This window comes from Dipteris shenzhenensis, chromosome 22, assembly GCF_047967505.1.
Source record: "Dipteris shenzhenensis isolate YYH24624 ecotype China chromosome 22, Dip_SZ_1.0, whole genome shotgun sequence".
NCBI classification, from domain to species: domain Eukaryota; kingdom Viridiplantae; phylum Streptophyta; class Polypodiopsida; order Gleicheniales; family Dipteridaceae; genus Dipteris; species Dipteris shenzhenensis.
In genome coordinates this window covers 7,469,517-7,490,436 of record NC_141617.1, presented here as the reverse complement: position 1 = coordinate 7,490,436, position 20,920 = coordinate 7,469,517, and the positions used below count along the sequence as shown (strand labels likewise).

General features: G+C 41.6%; 1 protein-coding gene across 4 annotated transcripts; it reads right to left on the bottom strand.

Annotated features, from left to right (window-relative positions):
* Positions 1 to 8,918: 8,918 nt before the first annotated feature.
* LOC147887677 (gamma-glutamylcyclotransferase 2-3-like) lies at positions 8,919 to 20,680 on the bottom strand. Of its 4 annotated transcripts, none has more exons than XM_087393506.1 (9): positions 20,397 to 20,680; positions 20,166 to 20,242; positions 20,028 to 20,081; positions 15,132 to 15,188; positions 10,143 to 10,183; positions 9,986 to 10,057; positions 9,817 to 9,896; positions 9,462 to 9,525; positions 8,919 to 9,392 (listed from the first exon to the last, which is right to left on the bottom strand). In XM_087393506.1, exons 1-9 carry the CDS (start codon positions 20,503 to 20,505, stop codon positions 9,257 to 9,259), a joined length of 690 nt encoding a protein of 229 aa, XP_087249632.1. In that variant the 5' UTR covers positions 20,506 to 20,680; the 3' UTR covers positions 8,919 to 9,256. The 4 variants fall into 4 exon arrangements, with proteins under 4 accessions (XP_087249632.1, XP_087249633.1, XP_087249634.1 ...); XM_087393507.1 differs by having other exon boundaries at positions 9,986 to 10,030; XM_087393508.1 differs by lacking the exon at positions 15,132 to 15,188.
* Between the last annotated feature and the right edge of the window lie 240 nt (positions 20,681 to 20,920).

Sequence of the window (20,920 nt, the reverse complement as noted above, 5' to 3'; positions counted from 1 at the left end):
GGTCGGTGAAAAGTTGCCGCAGAAATTGCATCGTATGCCTGTGCGCAGAGATATTGGGAGTTACAGAATCATCCTTATTGCCTGTTGATGCAAAATTATCACTAGGAAGTGAATGTGTGGTCAAATACCACTTTTGTCAGTTTTGCAGATTTGCCCTTGTAGGCAGAAGCTGTGTTTTTTGCAGTGACAGAATATTTTGCAGTGTTCTGTAATGGCGTCTGATTCTCTTTCACAAATTGTCACTGAAAAGCTTGACAAGAACAACTTCCAAGCATGGAAGTTTAGAATGACGAATTTCCTTATGGGAAAAGGCTATTGGGAGTTCATTACAGGAAATAAAGAAGAACCAGTTCCTCCCAATATTCCCAATCAACAGGAAATGCAGGCATTTAAAGGATGGCATGAGAGAGCCAAAAAAGTTATGTACTGGCTGTCTATCAGTATTTCAGATTCTATGATTTTGCATATTCAGGATGCAAGTACGCCAAAGGAGGCATGAGATACTTTGGCAAAAAAGTACAGCACAAATACGCAAGCCACGAAAATGTAGCTCAAGCAGGGGTTGCACAATGTGCAGAGAGAAAATATGAGCATCAATGACTACCACATGAAGATGAAGAAAATTGCAGATGCACTTGCTTCCATCGGGTCACCAGTGGAAGATGATGATTTAGTTTCTGTGACCTTGGTCTAGGAAAGGATTATGCACAGTTTCGGACATCCATTGCCGTCCGTGAAAAATTCCCTGATTTTGAGGAGTTGTTTGCTCTTTTAATTTCTGAAGAGCAGAGAAATGATGGTACATCTTCTTCAGCAGGAACTTCAAAAGAAACTATCTTCTACTCAAATGCTGGAAGAGGTAGAGGCAGAGGTAGAGCAGGCCGATCTGGAGGCCATGGTAGAAATTAGAATATGTAGCAAACTCAAGGAAACCAGTCCTATGGAGGAGGACGTGGTTACTCTAGAGGCAGCGGGAGCCAAAGAGGTCGTGGTGGATGGCAAAGAGGCCAAAATGCAAACAGCAATGTTGAAATCTACTACTGTGGTAAAATGGGTCATATGGCTAAAGACTGCTATAAAAAGCAGAATGACATCATGAATGGAAAATTGCAGCAAGGAAATTATGCATCTTCTAGTAGACAGGGTGATGACAGAAATGAGCATCTGTTTTTGATACAGCATATGACCAATTCTGTGACAAGTGCAAAAGAAAGCAATGATGTGGGGTATGTTGACTCAGGTGCCTCAAACCACATGACAGGTCATGCAGAATGGATGCAGGATGCAAGGAAAATGGAAAGACCAGGATTTGTGCAGACTGGTGATGATACTGCACATTCTATTGTGCAGATTGGTAAAATTCCTTTGTCTATGTAGGATGGAAAAAAGAAATAAATGTCTGATGTATTTCATGTTCCGAATATCACCAAGAACATGGTTTCTGTTGGTCAAATGGTTGAGCAGGGCTTGCAGGTCAGATTTAATCCTCATGGATGCTTTGTTGAGGATATGAAAAATAACGGTCGCTTGATAGCAAAAGGAAAGAAGAAGGGCAGGATGTTTATGTTGGATGCGGACATGCCTGAATTGAGTGCAGCAATGTTTGCACATGGGACCGGTGTAGTTGCAGATATTGATATCTGGCATAAACACATTGGTCATGTTAATGTACAGCGACTTAAATCAATGCAGGCCCAAAATATTATTGCACGATTGACTAAATTCAAGGTTGCAGAAATGCATAAGGTATGTGAAGCCTGTCAATTTGGAAAACAGGCAAGTCTCCTTGGGGATACGATAAATCTACTTGAGAGAAAATCACCGTGATGATTATTACCACACACCCCCTCTCTCCACAATTTTGAAAGTGGCATAAGCTCATGAGATCAAGGCAACAAAGAGCTTTGCAGGAAGGAATGTTCAAGAGATTGCTTGTCTAGTGAAGTTGTGAGCATATTAGAGACCAGTCACGTACTTGAGACGGTGGGGCTGCCAGGCATTTAATCACTAGAGTCAAGAATTTAATAACCCGAATCACTTTGTGTCAACGCACTTCCTCTGCTTTGCTGTATTTAAAGCAGGCAGCCCACCAAAATTCCTCCCTCTCATTGGACAGACGATTCCGTTCAGCTGTAAATTTCTTGTAATGTGTTCCTGCTCCTCAGAAGATTTGCTAGCCTGCGTTGCTGACCTTGTTTCTCGTGACTGTGATAGCCCCTCCTTTTGCAATCGTCAGCTTGAATTGCTTTGGCAGGTTTTGGGCTGGCGTGACTATTCTCTTACATATGAAGAGATGCACGAAGTAAACGATTTGGTTGCTATAGACAGAACTAATATCAGCATGTCTAAATCGCGTCTCTGCTTGGGAGGGTGTTGTATATACCCCCAATTCAATCCAAAAAAGCTTCGCCTGGAAGGCTCGACCTCGTTTTGCCTAACGGGTGGAGTCTGTTCGTTGAGGCTAAATTTGGGGACCGGGGTCTTCCCTGATGCCTGCTACTTGTGTAAAACATCGTCATTTTGCAAGAGACTGTGGCTGCTCTTGAGGAAGCATGCATGCACGGAAAACAGTTTCCTAATGGCATGCAAGCTTAGAAGATTGAAGAAAGGAGGACTGGTCAACATGGAAAAATAAAGAACCATCGACGAAGACTAATGAATCAGGAAGCTGCTCCAAAGTGATGAGATGCAAAAACATACAGATGAACAGTTTAGCATGGGTAGAGAAGCCAAGGATAGTTCCAAAAGCGAGAAGATTCTCAGCAAGAAGGGTAAGAAAGAAGCTAGTATTTTTTAGGAAAGCACAAAGAAAGAGGCACAAAATCGAAAGCAAAGTAAGGAGCCTGAGATGGCTTCGGATGAAGGTGTCAAAGAAAGTCTGCCTAAACGTGAATCGCTTAGGGCGACAAAGGGTAAGGCAAGAAAAGGTAATTTCGTTAATGTTTTTTCTCCTTTGACAGAGGAAATGGATCGCAACACTAATTTGCAGCATGAATAAGCCAGGCAGTAAGAGATTGTATGTGGTCTTGATGACATGGAATGCTAGTCTGCTTAGAAGAAGGCTGCAGTTAAACGATTGGTGAATGAGAATAAGCCTATCCTTTTGGCTCTGAAAGAGCTTAAGGCAGGAAACAATGTGATTGACGGGCTGCAAATGCCGAGATTTCAAGTTTTTTGTAATTGCCCTTTTGTTGGGAGAGGAGGAACGGCAATTCTGGTTAGTTCATGTTGCATTGTGGATTTGGTGGTAGATTACAGGGTACGAGCTTCTATGTTGTATTCTTTTACGCTCCCAATATATCTTTGTAGAGGGCATTACTATGGCAGAGATTAGGGATCAACTGGCTAGCAAACAGGTAGTATTCCTGCGTGATTGGAATAATGTTTATGATACTAATCTCAGTCCCATGAGGGAACCCGAATGCTAAGTCAGGAACTCTCTAATTGGGACAATCTGATAAGTTCTTGTGATTTTGTGGATTGGGCAGATTAAGAGATGCTTAATTTTTGTAAGGTTTTTACATGGCATAATCGACATAGTGATCTAAGTTGGAGGGCAGCATGATTGGATAGATTCTACTGATGGTGGATGGTGGTTGTAACCTGGGACTAGTGGGAGAGTGTTGTCAGAGAGAGCTTCATCTAACTTTACATCAGTTTTGATCTAGCAACAATTGCCAGAATTGGAAGGGGTCCTTGCATCATTTATCAAGTATTGCGGGGTCGGGACCGATTTTAAGGTAAGGTTGGTTGCTTTTCTGAGTATTCTGCAACATTGTGGTGTTACCCTATGAGGGTATGTAGTTGTAAAGGCCTTTTCCCAGTTCAGAGATAAAGTATATAGCTTTTCTTCTTTAAGGCTATAAGAGACAAGAAGCTTAGAGAAAATATCTCAGTGGTAAAGAATTGAGAGGGTACTCTGGTGCAGGAGGAATCCAAGGTCACAGAAGCGTTTATGCATATTTATCAAGTATTGTGGGGTCGAGACTTCTTGATTATAAGGTAAGGTTGGAGTAATCTGCAACGTTGGGCCTATGAGGCTATGTAGGTGCAGAGGCCTTTTTCTAGTTCAGAGATTAAGTATACAGTTTTTACTATGGCTGAAGATAAGGCACCTGGCGCAGATGGAATTCCTAAAGAATTCTACGAGCACAACTGGGAAACTTGTAGAAATGATATGTTAGAGTCGATTAACTGGTGCTTCATGATAGGCATGATGCCTCGGAGTCTTAATACTGGCATTGTAAAGCTTATTTCAAAGAATCAAAATAGATGTATGCTTGGGCATTGGAGACTGTTAACGTTGCTTAATTGCATTTATAAGATTATAGCCAGGGCAATAACGAAGAGGGTGAACTTTATTTTTAGTGGACTTAACACATTTCGGTGAAAGTCTAGCCCAAGCGTTAAGAGAGTCTACCAGAGTTGTGCAAGAGCAATATTAGTGAGATGCTCGGGCAGCACATACCAAGCATCAAGGGTAAGCAGTTTATAAGGAGGAGGAATCTATTGTAGAGGTGTTTATAGTAGTCATTCCTAGCTCTTAGGATCTTTATAGTGGCTTGTGCCAATTGGTACAAAATAAGCATTGCAAAGTGAATTTGCGTCATCTTGAACACAAGGCAATAGTCATATGCTTCAGAGTCTATCTTCACTACAATCTTTCTCCCCAAGAATGATATTATAGTATATGCAAAATACACAATTATCTATCACAAAACATGTAACTTTCATTCAAAAATATGTTTCAAAATATGCTAAGCATCAATATAAAATTTCCTCTAAGCATTTCGCATTGATATAATTGTTGAAATAGAACAAGCAGCAATATAGCAATCAAAAGTAAATCCCATGGATATATGCATAGATATTTGATATATATGTTTTATGCTTTTAGATATACAATTCCCTAAAATGGATCCTGTCACTTGATTTGGCTCTCAAGTTTTGAGTTTGTATTGAAGACATGTTCTTTATAATATTCATGACCCTCATGAGTTGTGTAACCCTTGGAACACCAATGCATTCATACCTTACCCTTGTCATCAAGTCCTTAACCTTAATGTAGTTATAGAGCTCCACTTTGACTAACAGTCAAGACATTCTTTGTCCACTCACTTAGTCATCATAAATAGTTCTTGATGTCCCACATATCGAAACCCCATGGTGATCAGAATTCCTAAACCTACAACTTTTCTGCACATGCATGCATAGATAACACTTTTCACCAAATCAAACCAATAATGCTAACATAGCACACAAACAAACAATAGGAAAGCAAAATAAGAAAATTTCTTAGAGCAAGCAATGGTTGAGCTAAGTTTAGCAACCATAAAATACTGAGGAGCAAGAAAAGTGCACATGCGCGTGCGCATGCGTGTGCGTTTGTGTGTGTGTGTGTGTGTGTGTGTGGACACAGAGAGAGAGAGAGAGAGAGAGAGAGAGAGAGAGAGAGAGCTAAGGAATGATGTGTCTATGAGGCTGATAGAAAACCTGATACAATGAGCAAAAGGGAGGACCTACTAAATGAGCATCCTAACTCATGCTAGAAAAAACTGTGTAGGACATAGTTAATGCCATCATCGTCAATGTCACCATAGTCATAGTCCTCACTGGCATCATCATCATCATAACAAACATAGTCTAATCAGATACAATACAATGCAACATACACATGAAACGTCAAGGTACACCCAAGGACAGATTAGGCAGTGTAGGCAAAAAGCTCGTGATAGATCGTTGTTTACTGTTTGGAAGTGTAGTCTATCGTGACGACCTAGCAGTTGCTCTATGCCTAACAAGTGCCACAGTAACCTTTGTCTGCTATATCCCAAGTCTGAACATAGATGAGATGTCAGCTAGTGTGATCTATGCGTCTATCCTCTATCGAATGTCTCGCATCTCGATCTTGGGGTCTCGCCTGTTATCTATGATCAGGGGGACAGTATGCTCTGGCTAGAAGAACTTTGTGATCACATATGAGGCCTCCTGCCCTTGTCTCTGTGATCTTATGAGCCGCTCTCTATGTCGGATTGTCTCATGAATGAAAGTGGCGAGGCACCTCTAGTCTGGGTATGAGAGAAGTTTGGAAAGAAGCCCGAAGCCGTCTCTGAAAAGGCAGTGATATCGTCCATGCATCTCGTAGTACATTGGGCAATGGAAGGCGAAGCGCTCCTCTGACACGGCCTCATGCCACTCACATAATGTGCAGATACGACTCTCTCTAAGGATCCCCTTTGCTCGGCTAGTCTCAATATGGAGTGCGTGCGGTGAAACACAAAACTACCCAATGGCAATCCTAAGCGAGTGTGGTAGAAGAATCTGAGTGTACCCTGGTGGTGTAATGAAACCCTCATCGGAGATGTGTAGGCAGTAGTCCCTATAGAAGCTAAGCTCTGTCAATGCCAACCAGGTCCTGAATGTGTGTAACTGTAAAAGGCTTAAGCAACATGGAAGAAAGGAGTTGGGGGGAAGATTATGGAAGAGGACGAAGACGTCAAAGAGGACAAAGGAGACAGGTGAGGAGAGAGTGGTTTCACTCCATCAATAGCAACAAGCTTGAAAAAAGAAAGTGGACAGAAGGAAGGTTTCCATGGGAAGGAAGCTGCCATGGAGAGACCTCTAGCTAGGAAGAAGTCACTATAAGAGAGGAGAAAGTGAGGGGGGAGGCAATGCCTCTGACTAAGAAGGATCAATGTTGATTGACACTAACGTGAACCAATCGACTAACCATAGAACATTAACCAAAGTATCCAAAAAGTGAACATCTCGACAAAATGCAGAGCCTCATCACAACCGGTCCTCCAACCCAAATCAACTATCAAGACACTTCTGATGTGATGTAACCCCTCATCGAAACTTCAGATCACAAAGCTCCAAATGGAAAAAATCACCACCTTGACTAGGTTGACAATCTCGTTAACTCAAAATCCACAACATCATCATCATCATTATGGTCCTCATCTTCTCACTAAGCAACATCAAACCCATAAACGAATCATCATTTGAGATACATCTATAAACATAATTCCCTCACAAAATGTGCATGGCATCTCTCATTGCATGAATGCATCTCTCGTTGACATGAGATGACCATGCATGGCTCCATCTCATTAGTAAATGTACAAAGGAATGTACGAGCGATGTTGGTATGCACGGACTCACATATGGTGAGTGAGACTGGCGTTTCATATCGATAGGATACCTCCTTTTCAATACAGTTTAGATGCCCCTCCGGTACTCCCAGGTCATTCGAGAGGATCTCCTGCAGCTACACACCTTTAGGACCTAGTTGGAGTTGAGGGAGCTTCCAGTGAAGCTAAGTTTCTATAAAGATTATTATCTTCGTATTTCGGAGAAGAGATACATCACACCGCCGGGGTACACTGAGCTTCATATGCCTCACTCAGTACGGATCCGAGGTACACTGAGCTTCATATGCCTCACTCATATACCTCCGGTACTCCCACCCACCATCCCGATTGGGCCACACACCAAGTCATTCGAGAGGATCTCTTGCAGCTACACACCTTTAGGACCTAGTTGGAGCCGAGGGAGCTTCAAGTGAAGCTGAGTTTCTACAAAGATTATTATCTTCGTATTTCGAAGGAGGGATATATCACACCACCGAGGTACACTGAGCTTCATATGCCTCACTACGGATCTCCATCGGACAATTTCGAGTATCATCACACCACCTCCACATAGAGAGCAGCAGAGCAAAGGGGATTCCTAGGGAGCATCACTTATGCATATTGTGCGACTATCAGGAGGTTGAGTCGGAGGAGCATTTTATTTTCAGGTACCCAATGTACTACGAGATCCGAGGTCGCTACCACTGCCTCTTCAGAGACGCGACTCCGAGCTCCTTTCCAGATTCCTCACCTACCCAGATCAAAGATGCCTCGCGACCTTCATTCAAGAGGGGGTACGACACAGAGAGTACTTACTTAGGCGACGAGGCTTGGCCACATCATCAAACACCTCTTAGAGCAAGATCACAGAGTTCTTCCCATATCGAGTGACATTGATCATCCAATCTCTAGCTGTAGACGTGACAGAGACTCTGACCCGACGACCGCAGCACGACACACAAGACATCGAGGGGACACACAGATCACTCCGAGGGATCTCCCGTCATTGTTTAGACCCGAGATACGTCCCACGAGATCACGGTGGCTCTGGTCTTGCGTCAGGAGATTGAGACGCACGGCACCCCTTGACGAGCACCACCGTTCCATCACTAGCTATGCACCAGCCCGGGCGACATGACATACGGAGGATTCCGCTCCGCTCCAGTCTTTTTCTTCAATTGTTACACCCAAATGTATTTGATTATGTATGATCAGACTTGGGTGATGATGCTTACTGTGATTTGTATCAAGTTTTCTTCCAGTCTCATAGACCCATCAGTCTTCCGAAGACTCTAATAAAATTTCTTTCTTTCTTTCTTTCTCATGTGAGTTCACAATCATTAGTAATCCAAGAAGGCAAATTCGGATCCCATGGGTATAAATTCCCATGCAAACATACCAACATCACAACGAAAGCTCGAATCACTCTAATCCATTCTCCATCACATCGATAATAGACTCAACACAATGCAGCCTCATCTTCACTCTGGCAATCTCAAATCGATAATAGACTCTACAGAATGCTGCCTCATCTTCACTCTGGCAATCCCATAGTTAGCGAAAACCTTGGTTAGGCCCAGAAGATTGCCACGCCATTCTACCAAATTCAAGAATACAGCAATTATAAGATTTGGAAATGCCTAGTCAAAAACTTATTTTTGGCAGGAAAACACAGTGTCTGAGTTCACAGTCTGACTTATAAGGCAAATCAACATACCATATTAGAAAACAGCCACAAGTATCGCATCAGACCAGGAGAATTCCAAAGAAATTGATATTCTCACCACTTCTGTCAAAGACATCTTATTGCTTACATAGAAAACCTGACGTCAACAACAGCAGTATGGGATAAGCTTGCATCAATGTATGAACGCCAGATTCCTGTGAAGGAAATTTCTGAAAGCAACACCTTGGTCCATGGGAAAATTCTAAGTCAATGCCAGCTTCCAACCCAAACAGCAATCTTCACAATTCACAAGTGACCTTTTGATCACAATCCTCCACTTCCATTCTTTTTTAGCAGTTATGAGCCCATCCTTCAGGACAAAAAATTGGAGCCATCCTCAATAATAGTTAAGCAACAGGGCAGCATAAATGAGCTGCATATTAGAAATAATACAGTGCTACACAATGCACTTTAGTAGCTGTTGGGATGAATAATTAAAATCTAAAGGCCAATACCAACTGCTGGCCTTAATCCAACTCCAGAATGTTTTTTTCGAACAAGGTTTTAAAATAGCTTCCATTGTGCCATCAACGCTCTAGTCCTTGCAGCAGGTTTCAACTTCATTAGCTAGAATATTAACGCTTCCATTGTGCCATCAACACTCCAGTCCTTGCAGCAGGTTTCGAACTTCATTAGCTAAAATATCAAGCTCCTCTTCTCCGCAACCTGCCATACAAGTTTATAAACTCCAGTCATATCTCTGAAGTTTGAACTTCTACAACTTGACTCAATGCTATATGACGCAAAGAAGATTCAAGGCCTCTTTACTTTTCCCAAAAACTTAACGTCAACATATAGTGATGTCTTTTTATTCCATCTTGTAACCTTATCCTTTAAAATTCTTGAGCTTTTAGACCATGTGAAGATCCTAAGCCAACATCAAATGTTCGCACTGCCAGGCTGTATTTCTTATTACATTTGGGCCATCAATTTCACACTGAGCTACAGAGGACTTGCCTATTTCATGAAGGGATTTTTGAAGCATGAAAATATAGTCTGCATTTGGTCCAGATGGACCTACAGCCCTTGCTATTTGCCTGACAAACAAAAGTATGTTTTCATCTTCTTTCCCCAAAATATTACATAAGCAAAAAAACAAAAGCATAGTAAACTTCAGAGCACCTACCAGGCCATATCTTTCAAAGGTGCCACACCCAAATAATACTTGTTTCTGTTTATGTCATTTGAAGCAATATACCTGTAATCCACTGTAAGCATTGAGATATCTACAGGTAAGGAGAATGGAACTACAGCATGGAAATGACACAATCTCTGTAACGTACACCAGAACTCCAGATATTGCTGGTTCAGTTGACAAAGGATCCTGCACAAATTACCTCCTTTGAAATGGAACACTACACAAAAACCACTTTGCAAAGAAGTATACTATCCATTGTTTTTTGAAATTTCTTAGATGTCCCTTACCCATTATAATTTCAATTGATGCTTTCAGTTCCTGTGTCATGTCTTGATGGAGAAATAAGTGGTGAGGGATCAGCCAGAGACAGAATTGTCCATAAGTGCATATGCAGAAGTGAGCATTTTGATTACTATAAGTATTAATTCATATCTGACTTCATTTCTCCAGGGTCAGATGAGAGCCTAGTAAAATTCTCCCAACATCTTTGTGAATACAACATTCTTTTATGCATGCATAGACATCAGTCAGTGTGCATTTCAAAAATTACAAAGACCACCTCAAATTGTCAGTCCTGAATAGCATCAGAATTTTGTATCATGTCTGGAATAAATGACAAAGATTTATTCTAGAACCAAGTAAAGAACCTTCACAAAAGTAGTAAAGCTTCATACATGAGATATAATGCATTGGTCACTTCAGCAAGGACATTGTCAGGATCGTCCTGGAAAATCTGTCCTCTGACATGTCATAGATAGGCCTACCCCACATAATTATCAGCAAGTAAACCTACTCCCAGAGGTAGAAAGACCAAAACATGTCATTTTCTCGAATAAATTCTAATCACAGATGGAAAAGCGGAGTGATGCAGATAACATGGAAACATGTTCTGAAAATGAGTGCTAGATCTTTGCAAGAGCTTCAATGCTAATAGAGATATATAATTTATTATTTTAATGATACTCATATCAGGTTTGCACAACCCCGCAATATGACCACCTACCCTTACTGCCAAGAAAACCATCTGATTCAAAAGCTACACGATATCCACTGTGCTCCAAGTGAAATGGCAGTATTCATGATGGAAGTGGCAGCATTAAGGGTGGCTGCCTCAATGCCAGGGTGGGACTATGAGAAGTACTTCAGGTCAGAATTATCAGTAAGATCGTAATAGCAAACTGGAAATAGAAAAGGGTAATTTCATTATTTGATTGCAATAACTTACATTGTTGAAGCCAGTGCCACATTTCTTTATGTGCACGTGATGATCCTTCATCCATACAGTCCTAATGATGCATGACCAAGCACCATGTCGGTAAGGAAGCCAGAACCTACCTTGCCTATCACAATAAACATTTCCATGTATGGGGAATGCGAATCTCTTTTCGTCAGACTCTAACATGCAAATTGCGGGTGGAAAGGCATATGTGTGCGGGTAATATTCAGAATGTATTTTGTTGGAGGTAATAGCTCTCTTGTACGTATGGGGACTATGATAGAAATTTAAAATAAAAGATGTAATAGGCCCCTTATATCCCTCTTTCCTTCAAGAATACTTTGAAGGCATATGACATCTAAAACTGATGGTTTTTCACTAACCCTAAGGGAAGTGTGGCCTATTGATCCAATGGGCAAGAGGAATGGAATGAATAAGTAGGCACTAGGCAAACAAGGTATGTCTATGCATGTGCGTGCCTCTTACACATGAAGCACATGTTGGCCATACGTGTGTCGCACATGGCCATGTGCAGTCTTATAGTGAACAGTGATCCCAAGGTCATTCAGAAAACTAAATAGTATCTAAGAAAAGTACACCTTCATCAACAGGGTTCACTATATAGAAAAAATTAGACTATCATGTGTGTTTGAACAGGGTTCACTATATAGAAACCTAGACTGTCATGTGTGTTTGAGGGGTATATTCGAAATCCCTTGTCTGTGAATTTTTGGGGAAAAAAAATGGCCAGCTTTTCTATATTAACTTAGAACTTTTTCCCAAAATCCATTAAGGAAACCCCTTATATAATCATATTAATATAAAGTTGCATCCAAAAAGTCAATTTAATAATATCTTTCTTCTCACAATTACCATCTCCAATGAGCTCTTTCCATGCAAGTTGAATGGGTGTGACTAGGCTCTCATCTGGCCGCCCGTGCGATCCATGCATGGCTTGATTAAATGTGGTTGATTGAATGTAAGGGGCCTCTGATGCCAATTGATTATGATGATGGCGGGCGACCATACCGCAGCCACAGCCCGTGAACCCCTCTAGGCGCTCATTCGCGTACTCAGCCCCAGCGTAGGTGGCTTGGGCAGGGGGGCGTTAGAGCAGTTCACAGGTAGAGGCTGCTGTGTATTTAAAACTGGCAGAGCATTTCCTTGCAGCAGCCCCTCGCTTGATCAAGTTGGGCTGAGCCCCCAGCCAAACCCAGGGGGTGTGATCAGAACCATGGCCAATATGGAGCACAAATTCCCCTCAAAATCTCCTCGAACCTCATCTCCAACAAAGAAAGCCTATACTCTACAGGATATACCAACGTGGGGGCCTTAACCAGCCCATCGTTGGCCCTCGAGCAGATTTTCTATATACAGCAAGAAATACAAGAGCTAAGGTTACAGATGACAGCTTTGGTAGCCCAAATCCAGGACCTCAAAGGGCTCAGGAGCTGTAATCGCCTAGGTAATCAGACCTGCAAGGCCTCTCCTCCTACCCCTCAATTAGTCCCTACAGTCAAGGATAGTGTCAAAAGAAGAAGGAAATGATTGTAGAGGTGGACACAAAGGCAAATAAAACTGACATTCAGGCTGAGATTAAGAAGCACAAAGCCAATAGCAGCAATGCACTGAAGATCAAGATAGGTGGCCTTCCTGAAGGCTGCTTCAACGAGGAGTATATATACAATGAGACTCAAGCACACATCAAAGCAGCCACACTAGCATTGAATGGCCAAAGAAGACGAAGAGGGACAGATTCCAGAAGTAATATTTGCCACTCTAGAGGGCATGCCATAATTACACTTAGCACACTGAATATACGAATTATGCTTCTTTGCCAATCTTACGAGCTGGAAGGGACCAAAATATGGACAGTAGAAGAACTCACTTGACTGAACCAAAAGGCAATGGAATTAGCCAAGGTCAAGGCTGCTAGGAAGGATGAAAAATGTGCAGTATATCGAGAGGGCATGGCTCTAATCAAGGAGTTTAAATCCAAACCAAAGACCCTCAGCCTTAAACTAATGTGGAGCCATTTATTGTCTTAATTTTAGACTACAGTATAGGTACCTTGAAATAATTCAGAGCCTAGAGGCGCTTTATGCACGCCTTGGAGTTGCCTTGTGCCCTCCTTGAACGGATGTATTAGCTGGTTTTTTGTTGTGCCAACTTGTTGGTCTCTTGTGAACATTAATAGAATTTCTTTATTTTTCTCTTTCTCACTCTCTCTTTGTCTCTAACAAGACTAACGAAGGCCTAACTATTATTGGATAATCTAGGTTAAAGGTCAAGGTAGCTTAAGATCTGGATTGGATCCACGGTCGATGTAAGTCTAACACAATGTTGGCTGTGGCCAGGGCTAGGACTCTATATCTGATGGACAGAGTCGACCAATAACTAAAAGAAAAGCAAAGTTATTCCATTAAAAACTTGGCATGGAAAAGCAAGGGCCTTTGTGGAAAGTGAGAAACTTTAGGCATGGCTTCTAAAAGTTAGTGCCAAATGCTAAAGATAGCCAAGACTAGGCTTATCAATTCAAATTAGGGATCAATCTCTAGGGCACCCTAGAAGCGAGTGTTTCCTTCGGACATGGACCTCTTAGCAAGCAAATACAAACCTAGCGAAAGGAACATAGTGGAATAGAGGTCTAGAAGTCAGGTCGGGGATGGTCCAAAACAATGGACCCATGGCTGGCTGAGCTCACTAGCTCCACCCTTATGGGTTTGGTTTCTTTGTGTTGCTTGCACTTATTTATAGTTTGATTCTAACTCAAGGTGATTAGCCTGGGGTACGACTTAAAATTTGGAATTTAAAATAATGGACAGTTTAACAAAAATCTATTTTCCAACCTCTTTTTGGGGCAGTTCTCCTTTCTAACTTTTGACTAGCATGACCTTAGTTTTGTCAATGTTGACCTGCAATTTGTGCTTCAGCTTGTTTGCAAAGAGTACCACATCATCGACTAGAGTAACAAAGAGAGGATCGATCTCCCATTGTTGGTCTGATAAGGCCTTTGTGGATACAAATTCAAGCACTAGCTCATCAATACATATTCTGAAAAGAGGGGGAGAAATATGCATGAAGACCAGCCTAGCATGAGCTAGATACATGAAGCTAATAACATATACCTAGATGAATCCAGGAACATTCCCAAACTCATCCTCTAAAAACACAACAAAGTGCAGTTTCAATCTCGCGATAGTCACTCATAAGATTGAAAACCATAAACTCCATCACGCATAGCAGGGACTAGCTACTATGACATCCCCACTGACGTCATCAGTACCCAACAGTGGGTGTAGACCATAGTATAAAAGTATGCTCTCACACATACAAATCCACACACCCACACATACTTGAGCATCCATTAATACAAAGTCTTCGTACTGAGTTTCTGTCGGCACTCCGGAGGTGAAGGGCAAACTCAGCCATGACAAAGGCTAGCACTAAAGGAGAAGGCTAATCAAAAAGTAGTCCAAATCTCTTCATTCAAGCTACAACTGCTTGTTAAGTCTAAACGATTTAGTCTCTCCCAAACGAGCATCTAAATCTAAATCTAGCTGATAGGGCAACGCACCATTTAAGATAGAAAGAATTATCGCAATACCAGCAGGCCGCAACTTGGACAAAAACTTCACAAGGTGAAATTTGCATGTCCGCTATTACGGCAGAAGCATATACCTAGATGAATCCAGGAACATTCCCAAACTCATCCTCTAAAAACACAACAAAGTGCAGTTTCAATCTCACGATAGTCACTCATAAGATTGAAAACCATAAACTCCATCACGCATAGCAGAGACTAGCTACTATGACATATTGACATGAAAATTACTTAATTTATATCTAACTTTAGAACACAGGGAAATCAATTATGTTTTCCAACAAAACATTAATACATTATTCACAATAACTTACAGTGTAAAGGTCCACATGAGCTCGAATATCATACTCTCTCTCTCTAAGCTCCAAATACTGCAAAAGGGATGCATAATATCAATCCCCCTTCCACGACAAATCAAAAGGAGCTAAAGTGTGTATTCTATACATTAGAGCAAAAAGCTGATGTTTACTTTAAACCATGCCATATTGCAAAAACACAAAAACCCGTCTGAACAAGTAAAGAATTTATTGCTTAAAATGATGCTCAGAATGTTCACATAGATGTTTATGTTCCTCACTTCAAAATAATCTAGGTGGTGATTACTTGTCGATTTGAGCACAAGCCTGCAAAGCCACAAGTAATCATCCATAGCATGGATTATCTGTTATGCCAACAAAGTCATTCAAAGTATATATCCAAGATGAGAACCAAAGATATCTTCATATTTATATTTTTGACAGAGAAAACAGATGTGACACTGCTCTGTAAGGAGACAAACAACTCTCAAGTTGAGAAACACTATCAATTATGCTCCTAGTGAGATGACATGTCATCCTATATGGTTCACCCTCCCGTTTGCTCTCCTCATATGGGGGTTTAAGGATGGGGAGGTGACCAACCCTATTCCAACAAAACGTTGGCATTGAATCTCCTAGGAATTTAAAGGTACAACCTTGAATTACAAGGGGGCTGAATCGTTCTCTGAATGAGTGACTTGAAAAGGAGTTTCATACATTTCCAAAGGATCAAGGAGCATTCCCAACTTTCACTTTTGATAGTCACCAGAAGGACAAAAACCATGATCTCCATCATGCATAGCAAGGACTAGCTCCTATGCCATCTTCACTGACTTCACGAGCAATCACTAGTAAAGCAAAACTTTGTAAGAACATAAGCACAGGCAATATACATTTATAGAATGGTCTTCATACTGAGCTTTAGTGACAGCTCCATACATGAAGGGCACACTCAGTTGAAAATGAGGCTAGCATATAAGGAGAATGTTAGTTCATACCAAATCTAAAGTTCCCAACGCTTTAACTAAAAAACATAAATCATAAACTGTGTACGTCAGTGTCTTGAGATCTATGGTTACCATGCTCTCTTACCTATTGTCAGCATGCACCTCACACCTTCCTTTCACCCACTCCTCTGCATTCATTTCTCCACACATTCAAGATGTGGGTTGACTAAAGACTTAAAAGTAACATCACCATCAAAAACCATTTTCTCATACATCATTGAAGGGTGTCACGTAGATGCAGCCAACTTGCTGCCACATAGAAGATATATTTTTGGGCCCGTGTGACACTGTGAAGTTCTTTAAAAGTATATTGGTTTTTCATCCAGAGAAGGCTTTCGAGTAGCTCCTAAAGGGTAACAAATAATAAATTATTTTGATGGATATCAAAATAAATTGTGTCAAAGTTAAAGCAAAACAAGAATGGCCAAAGCTTACCGATGCATGACAATTATCATTCTCGGCCTATGCTCCTATTCTCAGAGAATCACTGTATATCTTGCTCAATAACTGGCTCCACCAGGCATGAATCTTAAATGGAACTAGGTTGAGCAACCTGGTTTTAAAAGCTCAAGAAGCGATTTAGAAAGCGAAAGTAGCCTTTAGTCTTGGAATGTATTCCGGATCTTACAAACCCTTACCTTGTCTCAGCAGATGCTAGTGGAACACTGCACGTATAGCATGTTCACTTGCATCACATTGTAGCTCAATTTCCATGTCACAATCTAGTAGCCTGAGTATAGGAGCCTTTGAAACTTTTGAGATGCTCAAATGCTTGTTGTTGATCTTCATTCCATACAAATGGCATAGCCTCTTTTGTAAGGGTAAGAAAAGGAATAAAAGCAAACACGTATTCACAAAATGGTGTCATTCATTTGAGAAGACTCGAATCAAGATACATGCAATAATGTTTGAGAGGAAAAGGTTGCTACCTTATGAGCAGAAATATGACATATGTAATTTTAAAGATGCTAGCAGCATCCCGTCAAAGTGTGAAAACATAGCCTCGTCCTTATAAAAGGTGGCCACCAAACTGTTCAATACTATTCAGACAATATTTTGGACAAAGATAGGCCTCACAACAAGGTTTCCTAAAATCTTTCCCTTTTCAAATCCAACATATCAGGAAAAGAAGATATAGTAACGGTTGCTTTATCTCGAGGCCCAATTGTAAATACCATCTACTATGAAGAGCTTCTCTGACGTGTGGAAACTGTGGCTGTGATGATACCATATGCTCTGATTTACAGCCAAACAAGAACTTTAGCATAATGAATGCCCAGAAAGAGAAACTTATGCCAGAAAGGATCTTGGTGGAATATATGGTATAGAACATTGCACGAATTGAATACATATAGCAGGCATTATCACCACATCAGGATGGACACACCCATTCAAGAATAGTATTCCCATGTCTACACATTGTTTATTGCTGATTCAGAGGTTGGCATCAATAGTATTCAGAGGTTGGCATCACTTTATTCTAACAACCCCCTCTCCCTAAGAATTTCTAAGAGAAAGATCTTGAGGGTTTTCTGTCTTTTAACTCACCCCCATATTCGGAGAACTCCATAAGGTAGTAAGTCTACTTCGATCTGAATCTGGATAATTGTCACATGGCGACATAGTTGCCCTCCAAACAGCTTCATTTCTCCACACAGCCAGCAATAATGGGTCAGGTTCACTGCATTCTAAGAATTTGCTTCAGTTTACTTTTCCTCCTCTACACATCAGTCTCGCATACAATGACCAGTCTCTCAGCAATAGAAACATTATCTGGGCCTTCTTCTTTCTTCACTTGAAGAGCCGTGTGTTGCCATTTCCTTTAAGAGTCACATGTAGTTCTCTTTCAAATTTTTAGAGATAAGGATTCATAAAGTCAGATTCTCGACACTGCTTCAAGTTGTTACAAAAAAAGGCCTCCATGACAAAGGTAGACACACAACAAGTATTGTCTCTTGTCGGCATTTTATAATCTGTAAGCCTGCCGTGGCTGCTTAATCAAGCAAGCCTTGCTAATGTAAAAGTGATTTGCTAACGAAAACCTTTTTGGCAATTGTGAGTTGAAGCATTAATTGAATTCGGCGACTTCCAAGGTTGAATATAATTTCTGCACGTGTTTCATTATCTTGTTGCTTCCACCATTCAATATCAGCTGCATTCGTTGCAGAAGAAAATGTCACTTTGAACCCCTGCACTTGGGTGCAAGGTGACAACTGGCAATATCGACAAGTGCTAATAGATCCCTAATCTAGGTGATTTTGCCATATGCCGTGACCCAATTGTGAGCCCTAGTCTAGGGATAGTCAGGCACGAGCTAAGTAGGTCAGTCTCTCAAGCCTTAGGACAAGTCTTTGTGCACTGGTTACCCACTGGAGAACTAGTTAGATTAGTTAGGTCCAGCCTAGGTTAGTAGATAGAGGCAGCCGTAAGGGCCAGCTCTAGGCAAGCCACAAGGGCCAGCTTTGGGATTGGCCACAAAGGCCGACCAGTCAAGGTTGATTGGTCAAAGGCTAACCAATCAACATTTGACTAGTCAAAGGCAGACCAGTCAAAGGTTGACTGGTCAACCTAACCAGCCTTATATAAACGGCTCCTTGGTGCACCTTCCAGGCATTCAGTCCCAGCCTTCCTTGGCTTCTTTCCAGCCTTCTTGTGCAGCCCCTGTGCACCCTGAGAGCCCATGTACCGCAGTAGCAAATCAGTACAATTCAGCCTCTCCAAGAGGGTGTACACGAAGCATTACAGCAGGGTTTGGACCAGCAAATGGAGGGAGGTTTGGTGTCTGTTTCAGCAGCTTTTCCTTTCAGTTTTACAGCTCGATTATAGCTCTTTCCCAGCTCACCTTTCAGCTCTCATCTGTCAGCTTTCACTCAGTTCATCTCTCAGTTTCTCAGCTCCATATCTCAGATCTTTCCGTCCTCCATTTCATCTCTATGCCTGTGGACAACACCAGCCTCTTCGATAGCCTCGCACAGTCGTCTACATTGTCAGGGTGGGCAGCACAGGCCTTAGTCGAGATTGGGTTGTTTCTCAGGCATTCGATGGGTCAGCTCTCAGTGTCGAAGGGTCATCCTCGGAATTGCATTCCGTTCTCGCTGAAGGCGTGTCGTTTGTATTTCACAGTTCTCCAGTATAAAACAAATTCTTCCCTATTTGGGGAAGGGGCCCTCAATGGGTACAAGGACCCAATCTTCTATATTTCTCTAACCCTCATCAAATCAGGCTAATAGCATTCACACAGATCACAAAGGCTTTGTTGCTTCAAACAATACATACATCAGAACCTTGCTAAAGAATTTCTTGCCAATGCCCATTGAGAGCATTGCTGGCTAGGTTCATGGCCGAAAGACTAGATCAGTGACTGACAGATGCGCACGTAGACTCCATCCTGGAATATCGAAGGCCCAAACACACAATTTCTTGCAGGTGTAGGATTTGCTGCTTGCAATTGCTAATGCCTTCTATTGCTACTGCGCTCCTCTACCCAGGATCAAGTCAGACAGAAATCTGATACAATGATAGAATCATAGAATTGCACGCATATTGATCAAGTAGACAAGCATTGAAGTAAAGAGACACAATAGTGGAATAGTGAAAACGATAAAAATAGCATCCACAGATTATCGTTAAAATTTATATCACAGGAAAAAAGTTTACATGAATGTGGAAGCGATTGTCAAACAACCAACTAAAACATAGAAATAGTCCGTCATTGCACGTGTGCCATTCCATAAAACAGCACGTCGTAATGCAATTACAGTTCCCTTGTAAGAACAACCTAGTTAGTAATCAAATGGCAACAACTGCCTCACATGAAGATCATCTTTTCTCTACATTCCTTAAAAAATAGTAAAGAGAGGACAATTCAGATAACTCAATGGAATACCACGAGATCAAGAGGACTTACAGATAGGGCTATTTGCTCCTTTTCACTGCCTGACACACAATAGGCAACTCCCCACTGAAATTCTGGGAAGCAAGTACATCAGAGCCGTCTCACGAAATCGTCCAAACAAAAGAACAGGACCACGGAGAGGGAACATACGCAAGTTGCTCCATCATCTTGCTCTAGAGTGACGGTTCTCCCTGGAAGTTCAGGTGTCCCTCTATGGTCCGTATTCCCTGTAATTGATCACGTTGAAAGGCCTGCTCTAAAGTGGGTCTGAAAGTTGTCGCGAGGACATACACCATAACGAAGCGCAATCCATGCAAAAAAAAAGGATTGAATGGGAATCGCTATCAGGACATAAGGGGAATTACAGAGAGAGATCCTGGCCTTGATGGAAAACTCGCTTGTAACCTTTGATGTAGCCCACGAGTTTATCATCGTACTGAAATCCGGCTCTCCACAAAAGCGAACCGTAGCCGAAAACCCAGAGGACCATCCTCTCAAGTTCTCCTACAAGATCTGTTTTCTGAATCGATTCGTAGATTCCAACGACAAAAGTATCTTTCTTAGCAGGAGCACGTGCTCCGTGCTGTAAGATTCTGTCGTGTAACTAGTGTCTGTACTATGTTGTTAGAAACTTCACATGGGGTTGGAACTTGGTTGATGGGTTCGTTGACTGTCTTTGGGTTAGTGTGAAAGAGGACCAACTTTGATTGAAATACATCGCGCAGTTTTGGTGTTATGGTTAAAAGCACGAGTGTGGTTGGGTTACATCGATAATTGTGATCTGTTTCGAATCTGTGTATAGTTTGCATGATGGAAGTGCATGGGTCAATAGGCGAGTTGGTGAGATTGAAGTGAACAATGGGCGTTCGTCGCTCGTGCAATGGTTGGTATTTGTGGTGATCCAT